This window comes from Castor canadensis, chromosome 5, assembly GCF_047511655.1.
Source record: "Castor canadensis chromosome 5, mCasCan1.hap1v2, whole genome shotgun sequence".
In the NCBI taxonomy this organism is placed as follows: domain Eukaryota; kingdom Metazoa; phylum Chordata; class Mammalia; order Rodentia; family Castoridae; genus Castor; species Castor canadensis.
Window position 1 is genome coordinate 99,844,356 of NC_133390.1, and position 18,444 is coordinate 99,862,799.

Sequence of the window (18,444 nt, forward strand, 5' to 3'; positions counted from 1 at the left end):
CAGGGTAAAGTGAATTATAGGATAAGCCACAGTAATAATAATTATAACTATAACTAATTACATTAGTGATTCAATAGTAAGAGCTATTTTATATTGAGCATGTACTATGTTCCATGCATGACTCTAGGTGACTTACACATAGTACATCACTTAATTCTCAAAAATTGGAAGGAGTTTATGCTGAATGGTTAGGCATCTGCAACCCACTGAAGAATTTTGAGCAGAGAAATAATTTCCAATAGTTGGAAAGATTAACAGTGTGGAGTTGGGGATTGAAGATCTATTAGCGGATCTTTGCAATAATTCAGAATAGAGATACCAGGCATCCAAGATAGGAATTCAGAGTAGGTGAGGATGATGATGAAGGAAGGAATGGATACTTTTTTTTTTAAACAAACAAATGTTGGATACTAGTTTATGTCAGGCATTGTCGTAGACTCTGGGCAACGAGTGCAGGAAAGATAGATTCAGTTTCTGCCCTCCTGGTACTTAGTGTCCAAAGAAGACATTTTCATACATTTCTTGACCTTGGTATAAATATTGACCTAAAAACCAGTGTGTGTCCCCTCCTAGCCTATTTATAGGGCTCTGGGATCTTAGTGGCCTTCTTTCTGTGCCTCAGAACACTCCCTGTAACTGATTGGCACAGGACACAGTGGGTGGGACAGAACAAATGCAGCTGTGAGCCAGACAGAGACAGACATCTTCAGGACTGCACAGCTTGAGAGAAAAAAAACATTTTTCTTAAAATTCTTCTCTTCCAAGGTCAGGGTAAGGATTAGGCCAACTGACAGTGGAATGGAAGAAAGAGGATAGAAAATACTTCTAGTTTGGCATTCCCCAATGTAAGGGCCCAACTCCTTCCTCATTGTGCGTGTAGGTAAGGTCATTGTAGCCCGCTACATAAACACAAATGCTGTGAAAATGTACAGTATTTTGACCTGTTCCCACGCACTCAGAGCAATTCATACTCACATTACCCAATTTATTTTCCCATCATTCACATTATGCTGATATTATGAAACTTTCATGAAACCAACTCAAAGGTTAAGTGACTTACCCAAAGGTACACAGCTAGGAGTGGAGACAGGAGGCAAAGCAAGCCTTCCACAGATTCAGAGTCTAAAAGCACGCTTAAATGGTGTTTTCTAAAACTCCAGGGAAGAAGCTGACCTTGGAGTTATTTCAAACTGTGCTAAACATTGCCTTGAAAGACTGGATTAATTAAAATTAATAAAATAATGAAAAATCAAATCCTTACAGAGTTGAGGTTAATTCCAAAAGCATTACTATCTTAGTTCTGATCTAAAGTTAGGAAGAACAATAGATTTGGCTCTTTGAGATTAATGACAATCAGAATTCAAATTATCTTCAATCAAGCGAAAAGATAATACATTTTCCTCGGTGACATAAAAATGTATTTGTGTTATCAATGATGAGGCATGAATTGTTATATTTATTTCTCAGTTTTTGTGAATGTATTTTGCTCATCGTTTTTTTCTTGACTGTATCTTTCAATGCATACACATCAGAGCATTAGACACTTCTACTTTGGGTGGGGGAGAATAAGGAAGAGGAAAATAATGATATTTTGCCTGTTATTCTCTACCAAAATTTCACTGTATTTTATTCAGGTGGTTATTTTATCACAAGGTTTTCATTTAAACTTCGGATTAATTTTTTGTTGCCATGCTTTAACCACTCAGTGTAATAGCTTAGTACTGAAATACATCAAAATAGACCAACAAAAAATATTTTAAATATGGCAGCCTTAGTTGGAGTTTAGGAAATAAATCTTTAAGAATAATAATTTATTCACTTGAGCTGTTGTTTCAGCAAAGTATTTCATCTTAGTTTCCAAAGAGCTGCTAGTCATTACTAAATATATTTAAAAATCCTTCTGATGAAATTGCTTTTATTCTGGCCTGATGTACTATGAAATGCTCAACTGTTAAAAAAAAAGTCTTCCGATTTAAATAAAACAAAACAGATCAGATAGGTGATTATGCTTATATAGTTAATTAATCAGAGGGAAGTAGGTAATGTTTCACGGGGGAAACTGTTGTATCATGGTGTCTATTAAGAAGGATCCCATGTCCCATGCTGCAGGGACAATAACAGGGTGCTAATTCTGAACGCACACAGTGCCGTCCCACAAAGACATCAAGATTTGTAGGAAATCAACCCTCCAGCAGTCCAGGCAAGCCAGACTGACCCCAGCAAATGAAAATAATCAAAAGTAATTAGAAGCGTGCTGGACTACTCCTCAGAGAGCCAAGCAGGAGGGTAAACATGCCTGAATCCTCGAGCCACTGCAAAGGCCCATGTCTGAGCTGTTAGGTGCCCTGACCTTGTCCACATAAAGATGTGATTTATGAGGTGCAGGACACAGCAGCAGGGCTTCTGTCTTCTCCTGGAGAACCAAATTACTGAGGTGGAGATTAACATGCTTTCAGTTGGGCCCATTTCCAGACCAAGGGAAATTTTTTATTTACATCATTTTTACCTTTAATGTCCTCTTTTCTTTTGTAACAGAACCCCATCCCATAGATTTTTTTAAAAATAAATTTTTAAAAAAAGGATGAAAGGCAGAGTCCATCAAGAGTGACCAGCTATCTCTCTCCAGATCAATGGTGATATGTCGCAGCTATGGACAGTCAGAGTTTTTTTTGTTGTGAGCTTGTATCAGGTTGGACACTTTGCAGGTCTGCCTGTTCCACCCTCACAGAATTCACATTCAAGTTTATGGAGTCTAGCTTGTGGAAGACTTCCCTGATTGAGCAATACAAATGATTAAAATTAAACAGAATATTATCTTTGATAGCATGCCTTTCTGATCTAGTTTCCATGGCTAAATCTCATGTTTCATTACAAGGTTTCTCTGTCAAGTAAGAAGACTTAAGAGGAGAAATTATGGGTGAATAGAGTATTTGTAGTAGTAAGTGGGGAGAGAAATTAGGAGAAATATTTATGTAGGAATCAATGGGAAGTGTTTTTCGTTCTAAGGACATGCTTGCATTTTTTTTCCTTATCTTTGTTTCAGTTAGGGTATGTAAGGTTTTTACAAAATCCTTTTCTGACATGGAGAAGGAAGCATTGATTTTCTTTTTAAACACATATCAATATCTATACACCAAGCTAATTTAATTAGCAAGCAGTTATTGTTCAGCCAAATGTCAATTTCTCAGATTATTTCATGCTTCTTGACATAAAGTGTATGAAACAGGATTTAACAGGATGTCTGTGAATGAAACTGCATTTGACAAATGCAAAAATGCACTTGTATGTTCTTGAAAAGCTACAAAACAAAAAAAAGAAGCAGTGTTGAAACAAAAACGTCAGGCTTGGAGTTCAGTGTATATTTAGCCACCTCAAGAAATGCAAAGCTGCAGAATGAAGGGAACTCTACTTAGGCTGAGGTTATAAAGTGCCTTCCTCTATAAACTAAAAGCATAATGCCAGGGTGAATGGGAACATACTTTATTAACTTTATGGTATTGAAAACTGCCAGCCAGTTGTCTTGTTTTTAAATATTGTCCTCTGCAGAGTGTTACAGTGCTTTTTGTCCACAGGAAGCCTATTAAAAGTGGACAGTGCAGTCATTTCATCTGGCTTTGGCTGGACTGCTTTTCTTTCCTTTAATGATGTGCTGGAATGTACCATGCCCATAGGGTCTCCATTAGCAGAACTTTTACTTCTGGGACGACCATGATGTTTAAGGCTTAAAAGAGGCATCAGTTTACAGTCTTGTGGGAATCACTTGAATAAGGAGCACTAACTTCTCACTGCTTTAACTAATATATTGACTTATTTTAAATAAACAGTTACACAATGAAGGCAGGCCAGTGGAAATCTTTGGGCTTTTTAAATATTCTGCAATCCACACAGCTGGGGGAGAAAGGAAGGGGCCTGAGGAGGGTTTATGCCCTTTTCAAACCAGGAAGAAAACACATTAACCTCTCCCACCCAAGGCCTGCTGTCAACCAAAGGGGGATCTTTACAACTCCCAGAAAAATCTATCAGCTCACACTCAAACCTCATATTTTCCAAAGCCTTTTGCTCAGTAAACAACAATTAACAGGGCAATAAAAGAACTGTAATTCCTCCTGGAAAAAAAAAAGTTTTTAAAAAATATGATTCCGAAAAAAGAAAACCTCATTTGTGATGAAACATTCTACTTTCTGCTTTACCCAAAGCTATACATTTGTTATAGTTTGTTCTGCCATTCCATCCTCTTAATATTTAGATCATCTGTCCTGATACATGTTTGCAAATTAAAGCCGGTTTGAGATTATAGTGAAACCATTATTTTTAACAGCCCATTTCAAGGGCAGTGCTAAACACCACAGTACACGCGTGTTCCTGATTACTGCTGAGCAGACAGCCGCTTTTGCAGATTAATTTGTAACTGGGAACTACTGCAAACAGATTTCACCAGAAATCCCAAGGAATAAAGGGAATTGGTGGTGGTATTTGGCTTCTTGTATTTATTTATTTATTGTTTTAGAAACCTCCTCAAGGAAAGCAAGCTAATTCAAGAAAAGTAAGCAGAACCTTACAAAAACCTTGCCCTTGTCTCACTGGGTTTCACTCCTGATGGGGGAGGTGGCTCAGATCTTCTAAAGCATTTTTATCTGAAGAGGAAGAGGCTCCTTGCAGGAGGAAAAGTGCCCCTCTAGCTACTGTGGGTTTTCAGGACTCTTTCGTTAAACTCAAGTTGAGAAAAAGTGGGATGACTGCCTTTACTTGAAGTTACTGTTATATAACTAACGGAGAAAAAGGAGTGAGGGGCCAGACGGGCAGGGGAACGGAAGGAGAGAAGGAGGGAGGGAGAGAGGGGGAGACCGGAATGGAGGGAGAGGGGGAGAGACAGAGGAAAAGGGAGAGGAAGGGGAGGAGGGCAGGGAGAACAGAGGGGAGCGAAAGAAAGAGATTTGTCAACCTTCTTTGCCAAGATCCTTACGATTTCCTTTAGTCCTCAGTTTATCCAGTGGACATGACTGATAATGGCGACAATAATGATATTAAAAAACTAATGATGATGGTTAATGAAACCTTCATCTCTTTCGCGAAATCTTGCAAGGTCTCATAGAGGAAGCGTGAACTCGTTTGGCTATGTTTGGAGAAGAGAGTGTCAAACGTGAAAGAGCCCCAGCGGAGGCCAGTGTCGCGGGCCTGGGCTGCAGTGCGCGGGCGTCGCGATGTGCGGCTGGGGACGGCGCGGGGCCGCTGGGTGGCGGAGGGCGAGACCCGGTGGCGGGCGCCGGGCGGGTTCACCTGGGTGGCTGGAGCCGCAGGCGCCAAGCTTTATTTCGGGACACAGCGCCATCTACCGGACGCCTGTCGTACCTGCAAGGATCCAGACCTTGCAAGTCGCCCCGCCTCCCCCACCCAAACCTAATATAAGGGAAAAACTGAGGCCCTTTCCACGAACTCCTAATTTAGTCAGGACCTGCCACTGATTCCACAAGGCCTTTTTCTCTCCGGCACGTTTCTTCCTTTGTAAAGCAGCTTTGTAAAGGGCAAGGAGGTGGGGGATGCAGGGCCCGCGGCGGGGTGGCAGGGTGGTCAGGCAGGGGTCTAGGCGCTGAGCTCTCAGACCCCCTCATCAGGCCGCACTGTCTGAAGCAATCGGTTCCCCAGATTACTTGTATTTAATACACAATGCATCATAAAACAAATCCCTCATCCTGACAGGAAGAAAATAGAACAGCTCATAGCTCGAGCCGGTCCAATTTATAGCTAAATTAAAAAAAAAAAAAAGCCACGACAATGGGCAAGTTGAGGAAGGGCAGGAAATCAATGCAGCAAACCCAAGGCTCTTAAAGGTTCTCAAGCGCCAAACTCTATGGGAATATCTGACCGGGTTTTAGGTTATTTACAAAGGATTTTTCCTGTGCTACCTACCACTGCTGTGCGATTTTCCCTCAAACAATGGCCATTATCTGAAATAACAGTTCAATGTCATAGATAACAAGCCACCGAAACGAATTAGTCACCAACTCTTGTCATTTTCTCTCCCTCACATTCTTCCCCTTTGTTACTATTTTTGTTTTTCAATCAGCATTTTATTCGTTTACTTGGACGGGGAGAAAACAAAAAGTGGGGGCACTCGTGGGTCCCCACTGCAGATAAAGTTTAGCGCGCGCACTCCCTGGCCCCTCTGGCTCTCTCCACCTCCCATCAGCCAAATGCCCCCAGACTTGCTTGACTGTGCATTGTTGAGCTGCAAAGAAGTTGGATTTTGTCCATTTGCTTTTATGAATGGAGTTTTCTGATAAAAAGATTTATATCCATTTAACTGGTGGGTTTAACTAAGTTCTTCCAAGGTTGTCCATTATTTGGTCATTTATTCCCCGTAGTCTTCCTTCCAGTGTCGTCTCGGCATTGTGTTGATTATAAATTGACCAAATATGTGTTGCGAACTTTTTAAACATAGTATAATACTGATCGCTACAAGCAGCGTTTATGATGTTAAAAGTTTTAAAACAATCTCAGCTGTCAAAATGCTTAATTCCACTTTTGGGCGTTCTTGGTGTTTTAATGAATGTATCAAAGAAAGTGGTAAAAACTCACCAGACAGTTGTCAGTCTCCTTAAATCCCTAATCCCCTATTTGGGAGGACTGTATGCAAATAATGTTTCAGATTTTAAATTGTGTTCTAAGAAAAATATGGTTTGATAATTTGCCACACCTTTCTGCTGACTTAACTCTAAGAATGGAGGGCATACATTGGAGTACAAATTTCAATTAAAATTTATTTTAAAAGATGCTTAGCAGAAAACTGGAAATGTATGTCAACCTTCACTTTTGGAGGCTGCTGTTTTCAGAGAATTTGTGAGCACATTTCGCCTTTACCCTAAGCCTCATCCTCGCCCCCTCCAACGCCCTCCCCTCCCCCCGCCCCCCAAGTCCCTAGTCAGCCTTGGTGCCCACACCTTCACCCCCCCACTTTCCAACCTACCCCATCTCTTCCGTTCCATCCCCCAGCCATCTCTCTCTCTCTCTCTCTCTCTCTCTCTCTCTTTCACACACACACACACACACACACACACACACACACACACACACAAACACGCGCGCGCGAGCTTGCTTACTTGTGCTTTCAGGACCTGGAAACACAGGCTATTTCCCTGGGGAAAGAAATCCTGCCTGGCGAAACCTCCCCATTGGTTGTTTATCCGGAGAAATCTACATGTTTAAGGGGGATGGTGCATCCGTAATCAGTCTGTCCCTATAGGACTAGGGTCTTGGCGACCTTTTTGTGACCTCTCCCGCCTGAGGAGGCTGCTGTCACTTTAAAAATTTACTGAGAGAGTAGAGATAGCTGCCTTTCTCCCGCGCCCCGGGTTCTTTCTGGATGGCCGAGCAGATCTTCTTTAAAGAGACAGTTCATGAAATAGAAACCCGGCCGACAGCTGAGCTTGGAGTTGCCAAAAGGGACTACCCTGTGAGGGTCTAGGACCGGGGAAGGCGCAGCTCAGGATCAGAAGGGGGCTAGGGCTCCCTGCGCCTCCCGGGCCCCCCACCTTCGCCAACTCCCCTCCTCCTGCGCGTCTCCCCCTTGGAACTGAGAGAAGTGGAAGAAGTTTTAGTGGGTTTCAGATAACTTTCATTACACATCGGGCTGATAAGAGTAAGAGAAAGTGAGAAAAGAGGGAGGTTATGTGAACCAGAAGGAATAGCTCCGAGCTAGCTCATTTAGGAAGGGGGGGGGGAGGGAGGCCAAAACACACCAAACCCGGGTCACTCAGAGGAGAGAAGACTTCATTTCTGGTCTTAAAATACACTGTTGGCGGACAATAAATCTGAAACGCGTGGTCCCGGCGAGCAGAGCCTAGAGACGGACAAAGTTATCAGAGACCCATTTGGAAATCGAGACGCGAGACTTTTTTTTTTTTTTTTTTGTAATATCTCCAAATGTTGCTGGGGATCGTTTGAAAGGATTTTCGTTCAGGAGTGCTGGGGGCTGCTGATCATTATTTTATTTTAATTCTTCTGTGATTGCTTTTTATTGCTGAGTTGAGGCCATAGAAATCCTAAGGTAAGCGAACTCACTTAAAAAAAAAAAAAAGTGTTGGCGATGCGCACGTTTGTCATTGGGGCCCGCCGGGCACCGCGCTCCTGTCCCTGCTGCGCTCGCGCCCAGCGCTCGCTGCGTCCCGCGATTTCCTTGTTCCTCCTGCGCAACCCTGCGGTGCGGACGCGTCTGGGGCAGGTCGCCAGCCTTCGGTGGGTCGCTCTGTCGCTGACTGCCTCTTCTCCTAGCTCTCCTTTCCTCCTTCCCCTCCCTCCGTGGGTCTGCCGGTCGGTATCGGGGACACAGAAGGTGGGGTTGCCAAAATCTGAATTCCTGGCACCGGCCACGCGACTTTGGAGCGGCTTTCGGCCGAGTTCCACCTTGCCAGGGAACAGCTTGGCTGTCCAACATCGTGTGCTGCTTAGCGAGAAAGTCACATTCGGACCCTTTGGCTACATTGTGGGGATTTTTTTCCCCCCTCTTCCTTTTGCTGTAGTTTTTTTTTTTTTTTTGAAAGGGCCTTTCTCTAAAAGTCCACCTAAAGTGGTTTTTTTTTTAAGCTATTTTTGGAGTTTGACAGCTTTTACAAACACAGGAGTGTATTTAGGTGAAATGACAGAAGATGTGGTGTTACTCTTTTTTATTCGAGATTTCCGAGACGATTAAGACATTTGGGAGACGAATGCAGATTTGCTAACAAATCAAAAGTGAATAATTCACCCAGGGGGGGTGGGGGAACTGTTCTGGAGAAAGTTGAGCTTTTTGTCTTGGGGCAAGAATATTGAGAGTAAGAAAGTTAATATGTTGATGAAATCTTTGAATAACATGTAACAGATTATGAAAGAGACATTCTTTGGAAATGAATCTTTTACAAAATTAGCTTCGCTGTTGACAGTGGCAGTGGCAATAATGTTAACACTGAATAAAATTACACCTAGAATTTTATGTGCAGTATAGTAAATACTTAACTCCCTGCCCTTGCAAAAGGAAATGTTTGAAAGCTAAGAGGATAGATGCTTCTAAACTTTGAAATGAACAACTTTTCCACGTCTTTCTGCAAATACGAAATAGAACTGGTGTTGCACTTCACAGACTTCACTCTATTTCCTTTATTAAATATTTCTCTGGTGTGTCAGTAGACCTGCCACTAGTCAAGAAAACAAACAAACAAAAGACCGATCAGAAACAAAACAAACAACAAATGAGTTGAATACAGCTGTCTAGGGCAGCCCCAATTTTTTACTGTTTTTAAAATGTGCATTGCATTTTTATTTGTGCGCTTTCTCAACATCTGGGAAAGGGAGAAATCTCAAATTGCCATTTTAATTATTCAGTCTTGAGAGTTGAAGACATATCTTTAAGTTTGTAATTTTATAAATAGCAAGTTGTTAAATTCATCCTTCTGGCTAGAAAGAACATTTAAGTGTTTAAATGGCATTTTGTCCTTGTTAGTGTGAAGAGGTATTCTTGAAAAAAGAAGACTTTGATTTGTTGTGTGTATGTGTGTGTGTAGCAATTACTATCTCTGTCTTCTGTTTCTATTTTTCTTTTAAAAATTCTGACACTACTTATTGCCCTTCAATTGCCCCATGGCCAAGGCCTATTCATAGTGCCTCTTGACTAGCACTGGGTTCTTCTTGAAGTTTATGGTGAGTTAATGACTTGAATCTGCAATTGAGTGTCTTCCTGAGTTCTATGCAAAATTGCTTTTGGTCCTATACTCAGGAGTTTAGTGTGAACTTTTATGTAGGTAGAGGAGACACAAGAGTTCTGGAGGGGTCGTTTAATTCATTAATTTTTGTTCTAGATTATGTCATTTAGTCTTTGATAGGGAACTTCCTCAAGTTGGCATTACTGATTGACAGAACATTACCAGCCTCTCCCAGGCTCTCCTTATGTTATGCACCATCAGGTCAACAACTCTGCAGCTTCTAATACTGATGTTTAAGAAGTTACTGCTGTTAGTGAATTAGAGTAGCTTGTTTTGAGTATGTAAAACCTTAATAACAGAGGTTTTCCATATGTCCTAAGTAATATTAATATTTGGTACAGGACGAATGCAAAGTCTCATGAAAAATAGCAATATACAACCAGATACATAAGCCATATTCTTGCATATTTTGTACTTGTTCACAAGCCAGTTTTTGTCATTTTGCATGCTGGACATACATTAAAACATTCATTGACATGTGCTAACTAAGACCTTAGGTTGGCATACTTTGCATGAGTATTTACCTATTGCTTGTTTTCATTCATTTCTTTTTTTTTTTTAGTCTGGTCAGACACATCTATGAGACAAATATTAATATCTCCTTCAACTAAGAGTGTGATTTAATTGCTTCATGGTGATGAAATACTAACTAGAAGAAGGAATTTAATAATATTTATAGTTTTTAATTGAATTAAAATGTGAAAATACACACCTCCATGAAAAGACTCTTTAAAGCTAAAATATTGACTGTTTAGTTATCCAAACCCAAGTATTGAACGTTTAGTTTAGAAATATTATGTTAATATGTGCTGTTCAATATTATTTTTGTAAAAATGCATTGGGTAAAATAAAGTCTGTAGTATTTATTCTTGCGTAGTAAGGAAACAAGCATGTTTTGGAATCAGTGTTTGTAATAAGTAACAATTGTTTTATTTAAAAAACTCACACTATCATTTCCAACATAACTTATTGCTATTCCTCCTTTTTAAATATGCATGCTGTCTGACTTTCTCTTAAGGATTAAGAGAAAGAATACATTTAAATGAAATATTTTCAAGCAACTAATCACCTTCATGAATGGACCTATATGGCGATTGATTGTTCTCATCTTCTTCCTTCCAGATCTTGGATGAGTTTTGCAATGTGAAGTTCTGCATAGATGCCAGTCAACCAGATGTAGGAAGCTGGCTCAAGTACATCAGGTTCGCTGGCTGTTATGATCAGCACAACCTCGTTGCATGCCAGATAAATGATCAGGTATGTTGTAAAGATTTTCTTGTCTTTCTTCGAGAATACTAAAGTATCAGTGAAGCCTGAAGAATAAAAATAATAGGGAACTACAGTAGGACCCTTATGGCCTGTTTGTTGACATGGTAAAAGGTAATGCACAAATATAAGATGAAGAATGAAATCATTTTTAGTACTATTTCTTTCAGTGCTACTTTCTTTGGATAGTTATCCTACTATCCTCATAAATGCTCATTTTCTTAGTGTAACCGAATAACTTAAAAATCAAGTATGTATTTTTTGTCTAGTGTTTACATTTTTTATTTACCATTATAGTAGTTACATTCATAGAAATATTGAGTTAATCAAGAACACTGTGTTTTATGCAGAAATTAGAGGTGATATATTTGAAATGTTATATAATTTTATTTGAAATAGTAGGTAGATAGATACATATCATATCCATGCATACTTATCTGATTATGCATTTTGTATTGATTTAGCTAATTACAAATGAGAATTTTTATTTTTAAAATAATCAAAATATTCTTTTTTGTAGCTGTAAAAAGTTTAAAAATATCATTGCTGGAAATTGCTTTGTGACATTATGGAGGGTCATGTAGTAAGCTTGACTTTAATAACAGTAACTATGAAATAAAGATCATGACAATATCATGAAACATATTTTTCACTTAATAAAATTAGATTATGAATCTTATAGCTCAGTGTGATAATACATAAACTAACTAGAAGTTCAGTTTGTTAATTTTTGTTTTATAAACATCACTGGGTTAGGATTTAATTATGTTATAATAATTTATTTCTTTTAATCTGGTGGTTACTTAAATTAAATATGTTTCCAATACCATATTGAAATGGTAGCTTGGCAAATCTACTATGAAATCACTACCAAGAAAAAGAAAAGTTTAAATTAGATGTTTCCAATTGAAAGCTGTTAAATAAAACTAGCATCATATGGTCTAAGACTCTTTCAATCATCGTTAGGAGATTATTCTTTGGCATTTTACCAGCTGCCAGATAATTTTACTGGCCAAAGTATATTAGAGGTAGTAAATTGTAAAATTAGGTTTAAATGGGAGTCATTTTTAAATCTTCAACATATATCAAAAATAATAAGCCAATCAGTTTCCCCCTTGCTATAAGAAAACAAGAGGCATTATTGACAAAGGAAAACATATTAAATTAGCTATTGATTGTGAGCAGAAAATATCCCAAGACTGTCATCTGAGTTACTGTCACCACCAGCAACAGACATTTCTTGAGGGTCCACTCCTTGTAGGTATGGTAAATAGATAGCTGTTGTAAGTGAGTAAATTGCTCATGTTATATTTTCTAAAGAAAGAACAGAAGAATCTTGAAAGACACCTTTAAGATGAAATAATATAGTTATATCATAATAATTATTTGTTATTCATATTCACTGACAATAGGAGCACTTCCTTAGTAGTATAAAACTGCAGTAGAATCAGGGAAAAGATGATTTAAGAATGGGACTAGTAACCAAGGCCAGCCCTCTGACAGCCATTTTTTTAATGTAACGTTTATGTGTCTAATGTCTTTTAATAAATATTTTCCCCATTGCATTAAAATGGGGAACTATTTTGCCATTCCTGTGAATTTGGTTGTTCATTAGAGTAGGCATTTTTAATTGTACCATAATCACCTTAAAAGTATGCTTTGTGAAAGACATTGTTTTCAAAAGACATTGTGCTCATTTCATAGCTTAATGAATAGCATGTTTACTAATTTTAACTGAAAAGCCAGGGAAAATAGTTAATCAGGAAAGACATAAAAGGTCAATATTAGATACTCACTTATTTCTTTAAGTTCTCATTTTAAACTGGCATTATGTTGACAGAAATAAGATGGTAACATAGTGTATATTAAATAATATAATTGTGAAATTGATATTCCATGGTCAAGTATGTTCAACCATAAACAAGAGAGGAAAGCCAGAGGTAAACGTCAGACTATGTGATAGGTAGGTACGAATGCAATCTTGTCACTTAGCCCAGTGACAAGACAAAGGAGAACAGACACCCAAATAGTGTCTGTATGTATTATAAGCATATTCATTTATAAGCTCATATGCATTTTCTTAAAAACCAAGTAAGACTAGCAATTTTATACAGCTTTGAAATGTGAATGTTGGACTAGGTACAATGATAAAAAAGCTGACCAAAGAGATTCTTTAGGTCTGTATTTTTGCTCTGTTCCATGCAGAATAGAAGCTGCCAAATGGTGAATAAGTGCAACTCATCACATAATAAACATTCCTGTTGTGTGAGATATTATTTAATATCCAGATATTGAGAGAGACCCTGGATCAGGATAATTATTAAACACTAATGATATCAATTCACTTGTACAACACAGAAGCAAATGTAGCATTCTACAAGAAATTGTAAAAAAAAAAGTTCCTTTTTGATTATTAGAAGGATTTCAAGTCTACAAAAACAATGTTAATAAAATGACAGGTGTAAGTCCTGGACTCTAAAAAGGAAGAATTTCAGATGAATCATTCAACTGTAATCTAGTCATGGCATGACTGGGTCATCTAACGAAGAAGGAAAAGAGATTCCTCAGGCCAAAACAACACTATAAAAACTAATCATAGCTTATTTTTGTGAAGACACATGTTTTTAAAAATTCTATTGTGGAAGATCAAATTTAATGAATTTGTGTCAGTTTTATAATGGTATGGAGGATGTGGAGGAGATCTATAACAGAAAATAAATATGTGTGCTAAAATGATGAAACAGTAATTAGTGAGACTGTCAAAACATATATGCTGGATAAAACCCACATTTGAATTGTTCGAGGGTGAGGCAGTTCTTTAGAAACAGTGTGAATTTTGGTTTTTAAGTAAAGTTGATAAAGGATGTAATCTGTTTTATATCATAAAAATAAAAACAAAGGCCATTCAATTAACATTTTTCCTAGTACCTTTCTACAAGTGTTTTATTTGAGGTGATTTTCCTTGGTTTAAACTTTCCAATAGATTTTTGTGAGTTATTTTACTTGAGATTTTTTTTAGACTGGAATGAACTTTCTGGAAGCTTTCTTTCTTGACAGTGCTGCCTAGAAAGACTCGAGTTTTATGATTTTAGATGTCTCTTTTGTTTCACATTTTCAGAATTATTGTGGTGAGGTTTTTGGAGATAGAAAATTTGAAAACACTAGCTTTGCTGCTGAACCATAATTTTTAAGTAGCTATAGCTTCTGACTGATATTCTTATCCTCCACCCTGAAAATGCTGTATTAACTACAGTAATTTATCTTTATAAAAGAAGGCCACACCAAAGACACTAGTAAATTGAGACCACAGTTACACTCAAGTCATACCATCAAAAATACCCAAGGCTCTTGATATTTAATGTCCTAATTATTTTTTCACTTATTACTTAAAGTTTCTGTACAATGCTACATAGCCCTACTGCTGTGGCATAGCGTTTAGCTGGAAATTTTTACCGAGACACTCGATGCTTAAGTACTTTTACATTTTACCAATCTGAAATTGTCCTTGGTTGCTTTCAAGAGCAAAAATTGGCACTGAATAGTAGAGCAGGGCAGGGAAGGAGCAAAAGCTGAGAGTTGAATAGGACATCTCTTCCAGACTAGGTCCTCAAGGGACCAAATACACAGAGGGCTCATGAAAACAGTGTATCAGTTATTGAGCAGAGATTTCATTTACATCTGGAAGCACCCATGTATTTAAAGTCAAATAGTCCAAACATCTAATTGATTTATTGGGGTTTTAAAAAATCTGGATATTTTGATATCCTGCCTGTTGAAGTCTTACTTTGACAAGTAGCAAATGATGTTAGGTTTGGTCTACCATGCTCTCACCAGTATCCCCATCCTTTGATTACCCCTTATTAACCCTCCATTTCTATATCCTTCACCTAGATCAAAGGCAAGGCTACCTGTAGACTACCTATTGTCTTCAAACAATGCCAGTTTTTATCTTTGGATATATTCACAGTTTTATGTACTGATGGACTAGCTATCTGTACACAGCAGTTTTGCTCTGAAGCTTCTTTACAGCAAAATCATATTGAGTCGGGAAGTCATTAAGGCACTATTCATGTAAGTTTGACTTTTTAGGTTTAAACATCACCTTTCCACTCATGATAATTAGTACGATCTGGGTGTATGCTTCAGGGTAAAGTTTATGTATGTATATGCATATGTATATGCATATGTATATGTATATGTACATGTACTCTTCCTCATAGGAAAGAACACAATTTCATTCAAACTCCTGGCTTGCCCTAACATGGTCTTCAAGTGAAATAAAGTTCTCAGAAACGCAAGGCATTATTAATCTTGTCATTTACACAAGGTGATAAGTCCTTTCATTTTTAAACAGACCCTTGGCAGCTGGTATTTAGTAAGTAGACTAAGAAAGTGTGCTGTTCACTTTGAATAAAAAAGAAATGTGTTGATAAGAGATTATCTAATGCCTGATGCAGAGTTTGAAGAAATGAGATATGGAAGAATGACTGCCCCTTAGAGAATACAAAGTCAGAATTCACTTAGGGGACCATGCCAGCTCCCTGGTGGCTAATGAATGGCAGCAAGACCCTGCAGTGTTTTCAGCTGGAACAGTATTGTTCTCATTTGTGCTTTACCTTATAAACTTTTAACTGCTTCCAGGACAATCATGGCTGATTCAGCACACCCGCTTTCCCTCTCCTTAAATCCACGTGAGCGATTTTGTCAGACTTAGTGACACTACTTGAACAGTGTTCTTTATGCAAGCTTATTATGGGCTCAATTATTAACTTATTTTCTGTGGCTTTTTACTGAGGAAAAAATCCACTTTCCTGTATCATTCAATTAATACAATTTGGGTGCAACCCCCCAAAAAAACAGGCACGTCAACTATGTGTAAACCAAAAATGTAATTTGTTAGCCTCTTCCTACTTTTTAAAAATGTTTGCTTCGACTGTCAGGTAATTTGTTAATTTTCTCTTCCTTTACAAGGATTTCTGTCTGCATTTTGTATGACTTCTTTTGATGTTAAAATTATTATTGGCTTTGGGCATTTTCTTTGCTTTGCTTTTAAGTCAAGTTCCACTTTTATACCAAAGTTATGCTCTGCTGTTTTAAGATGAATGCCAGCTGGCAATACCCAGAGACTGGCTTTGTGAACAGTGCCTAGGCTGACTTTGGGGGATTCTGTCTGGCTGATAAGTTACTTCCCTCACCCAAAGATGGAATTGTCTCAGACATCATTTGCTATTTGATATTTACATGATAAAACAAGCAGCAGTACTTCCTCCTCCATGCAATAATGCCCAGGACACAGCTTTGATATAACTCATACAAGGATTTTTATTAAGATTTATGGACCACATGTCACAAAAGAAGGAGATGTGAAGTGTTATATGCACATTTTTAGTAATTAGTGTTTGCATATATACATGACCTTTCATTCAGGAAGATCTCAAAACATCAAACGCTCAGTAGGGTCCAGCTATTTCTGGGATGAAGCCAAAGGTAGTCCTTAGAATTCTTCACAAGCCATCAAGGAGAGCTTGACGGTCAAGGACACAGGCAAAGCCTCCAGCTTGGTAGCACAAAATGCAAAGATGATCTTTAGCTTCCTTATAATGGAATGATGGATCTTTTGCCAAACATTTGGAAACCATTCAGAGTGAGTGACCATCAGAGAGTTTTCATAGAACCAAACGAAAAGGCTACTATAAAGACAGGTGGCTGGTGGATATTCCTTGTGGGCTCTGTAGAGTTTATGTAAGAGACCAGTTGCATGGCTTCCATGCGGCTATAGCGTAGGCTCTGGATAAAATACTAAGGTCTTTATCACTTGCCCTATTTATACAAACTGGACCCAACAGTCAGTTCCTTTTTCTTTCATTCAAAAAATTATATTTAATATTAATAAAGAATTAAAGATGTAGAGAAGGAAAAACTCCAATAATATCTCATTCTACTGGAATCATTTTCATTGTCATTTTGGAAGCAGTTATAGCAAAGCAGGGCCTGATTTTTCTCAATTATAATTTTTTTGAGGCATTGGAGATCAAATCTAGGACTTAAAACATGCTAGGTAAGCTTTAACTGAGCTATTTTCCAAGCCCCTCAATTAGTATTTTCTTGATTTTAGACTGTGATCCTGAAGATAAATACAAGATATCTTCTCTTTGGATAATCAGAGGGTTGTTTGCTTCAGAAAATCAATGTAAAGCTAATATTTTGTTGGATAAGTTTATGTCCCATCATCCTATTCTGTCTGCCGAAGATACTCTTCTTTACCTCTTGCTGCAGTTAGACTCAGAAGATACAATAGAGTACTTTCTCCATAGTCCAGAAACTTGACATTGCCTTTGCACTACTGAATTGGGGTTTCCCACATTGCTAGGGATAGATAGGGGTTCCAGGCCATGCCTCCTAGAACTCACATGTGCACACATTGAATCCATGGACAGATGTTACCTCTCTACAACAAGGCAGACAGATGTGTTTGCATCAGATGTTGACTCTGTTCAGACATGAAACTGTCACCTACCTCTCCTCCTACCCACCTTCTAAAGATATACATTCTATTCAACTTTTCCCAGTCTTCTGAGCAGTACATTGAATGAAGTTATAGAAAATAAAGCATTCAGTTCAAACATTAGAAGCTGGAGGAGGAAGAAACCACCTGTCAACTTCAAAGTGGAAAAGACAGCAATAGTATGAAAAAGTTGCCTCTCAGTATAGATTCTGCAGGGAGTGCATTTCTCTATTATTTCAATTATTACAACTTCCTGGATAGGTTGAAGGTCATTCATAATTCACACTTCTGTCACTTTTAGACATGCCAAATGCAGTCTATAGAGCATAAATAAAACTTCCAGTGTTTGACCAGGAAAAGTAAATGGAGATTCATAACAATGAGGCCTTGTTCATCTTTTTACAAGTAAATGATATGGTTTTTCTCTTTCTTGCTTTTCCCTTTGCACACTGAATTTTTCTTCTGTCTTGATAGTACAAACATAGTACTTTAAACTGATCCAAGACTAGCAAACTAGACGGTAAAGTTTGATTTGAGAGATTCTGAATTTTTTTTCTATGGGATAATAAAGAAGAACACACTGTATTACCTTTTATAAATACATCTGGTAAACTCATTAATTTGATGGAGGATTTGGGTAGACACAGGCCTTGACAATGTAAAACACAACTAGTCTGGAAGTCTTTTACGGCCTATCAGCTTCCCCATCAAGATGGCTATGAGGGTCTATTTGCTCTTCAGTGCTGTCTTTTTGAACTAAAATAACTAAATAAAATGGATATTTAGTGACACATGCTTAATTTTGATTAATTCCAACTGTGTGTAAAATTTATATAATAGTATATGATTATTTATATATTATATCTATTACTAGTTAGTTTTAATCATATTATTAAAAGCATTAATTTATTTTACATATAATTTTATATAGAAATGAGATTG

At 38.0% G+C, this 18,444-nt stretch overlaps 1 protein-coding gene across 15 annotated transcripts in view; it reads left to right on the top strand.

The window, feature by feature from the left end:
* Positions 1–18,444, top strand: part of Mecom (MDS1 and EVI1 complex locus) — a 542,504-nt gene that overhangs the window by 474,681 nt on the left and 49,379 nt on the right. For 12 of the 15 annotated variants that reach the window (XM_020185217.2, XM_074073823.1, XM_074073819.1 and 9 more), the window contains one exon: positions 10,854–10,988. In XM_020185217.2, coding sequence (XP_020040806.1) covers positions 10,854–10,988 — 135 coding nt within the window. Of the gene's footprint in view, positions 1–7,051; positions 8,045–8,096; positions 8,233–8,309; positions 9,670–10,853; positions 10,989–18,444 lie in introns of those variants that run through there. The other 3 variants (XM_020185221.2, XM_074073828.1, XM_020185220.2) reach the window with 3 other exon arrangements.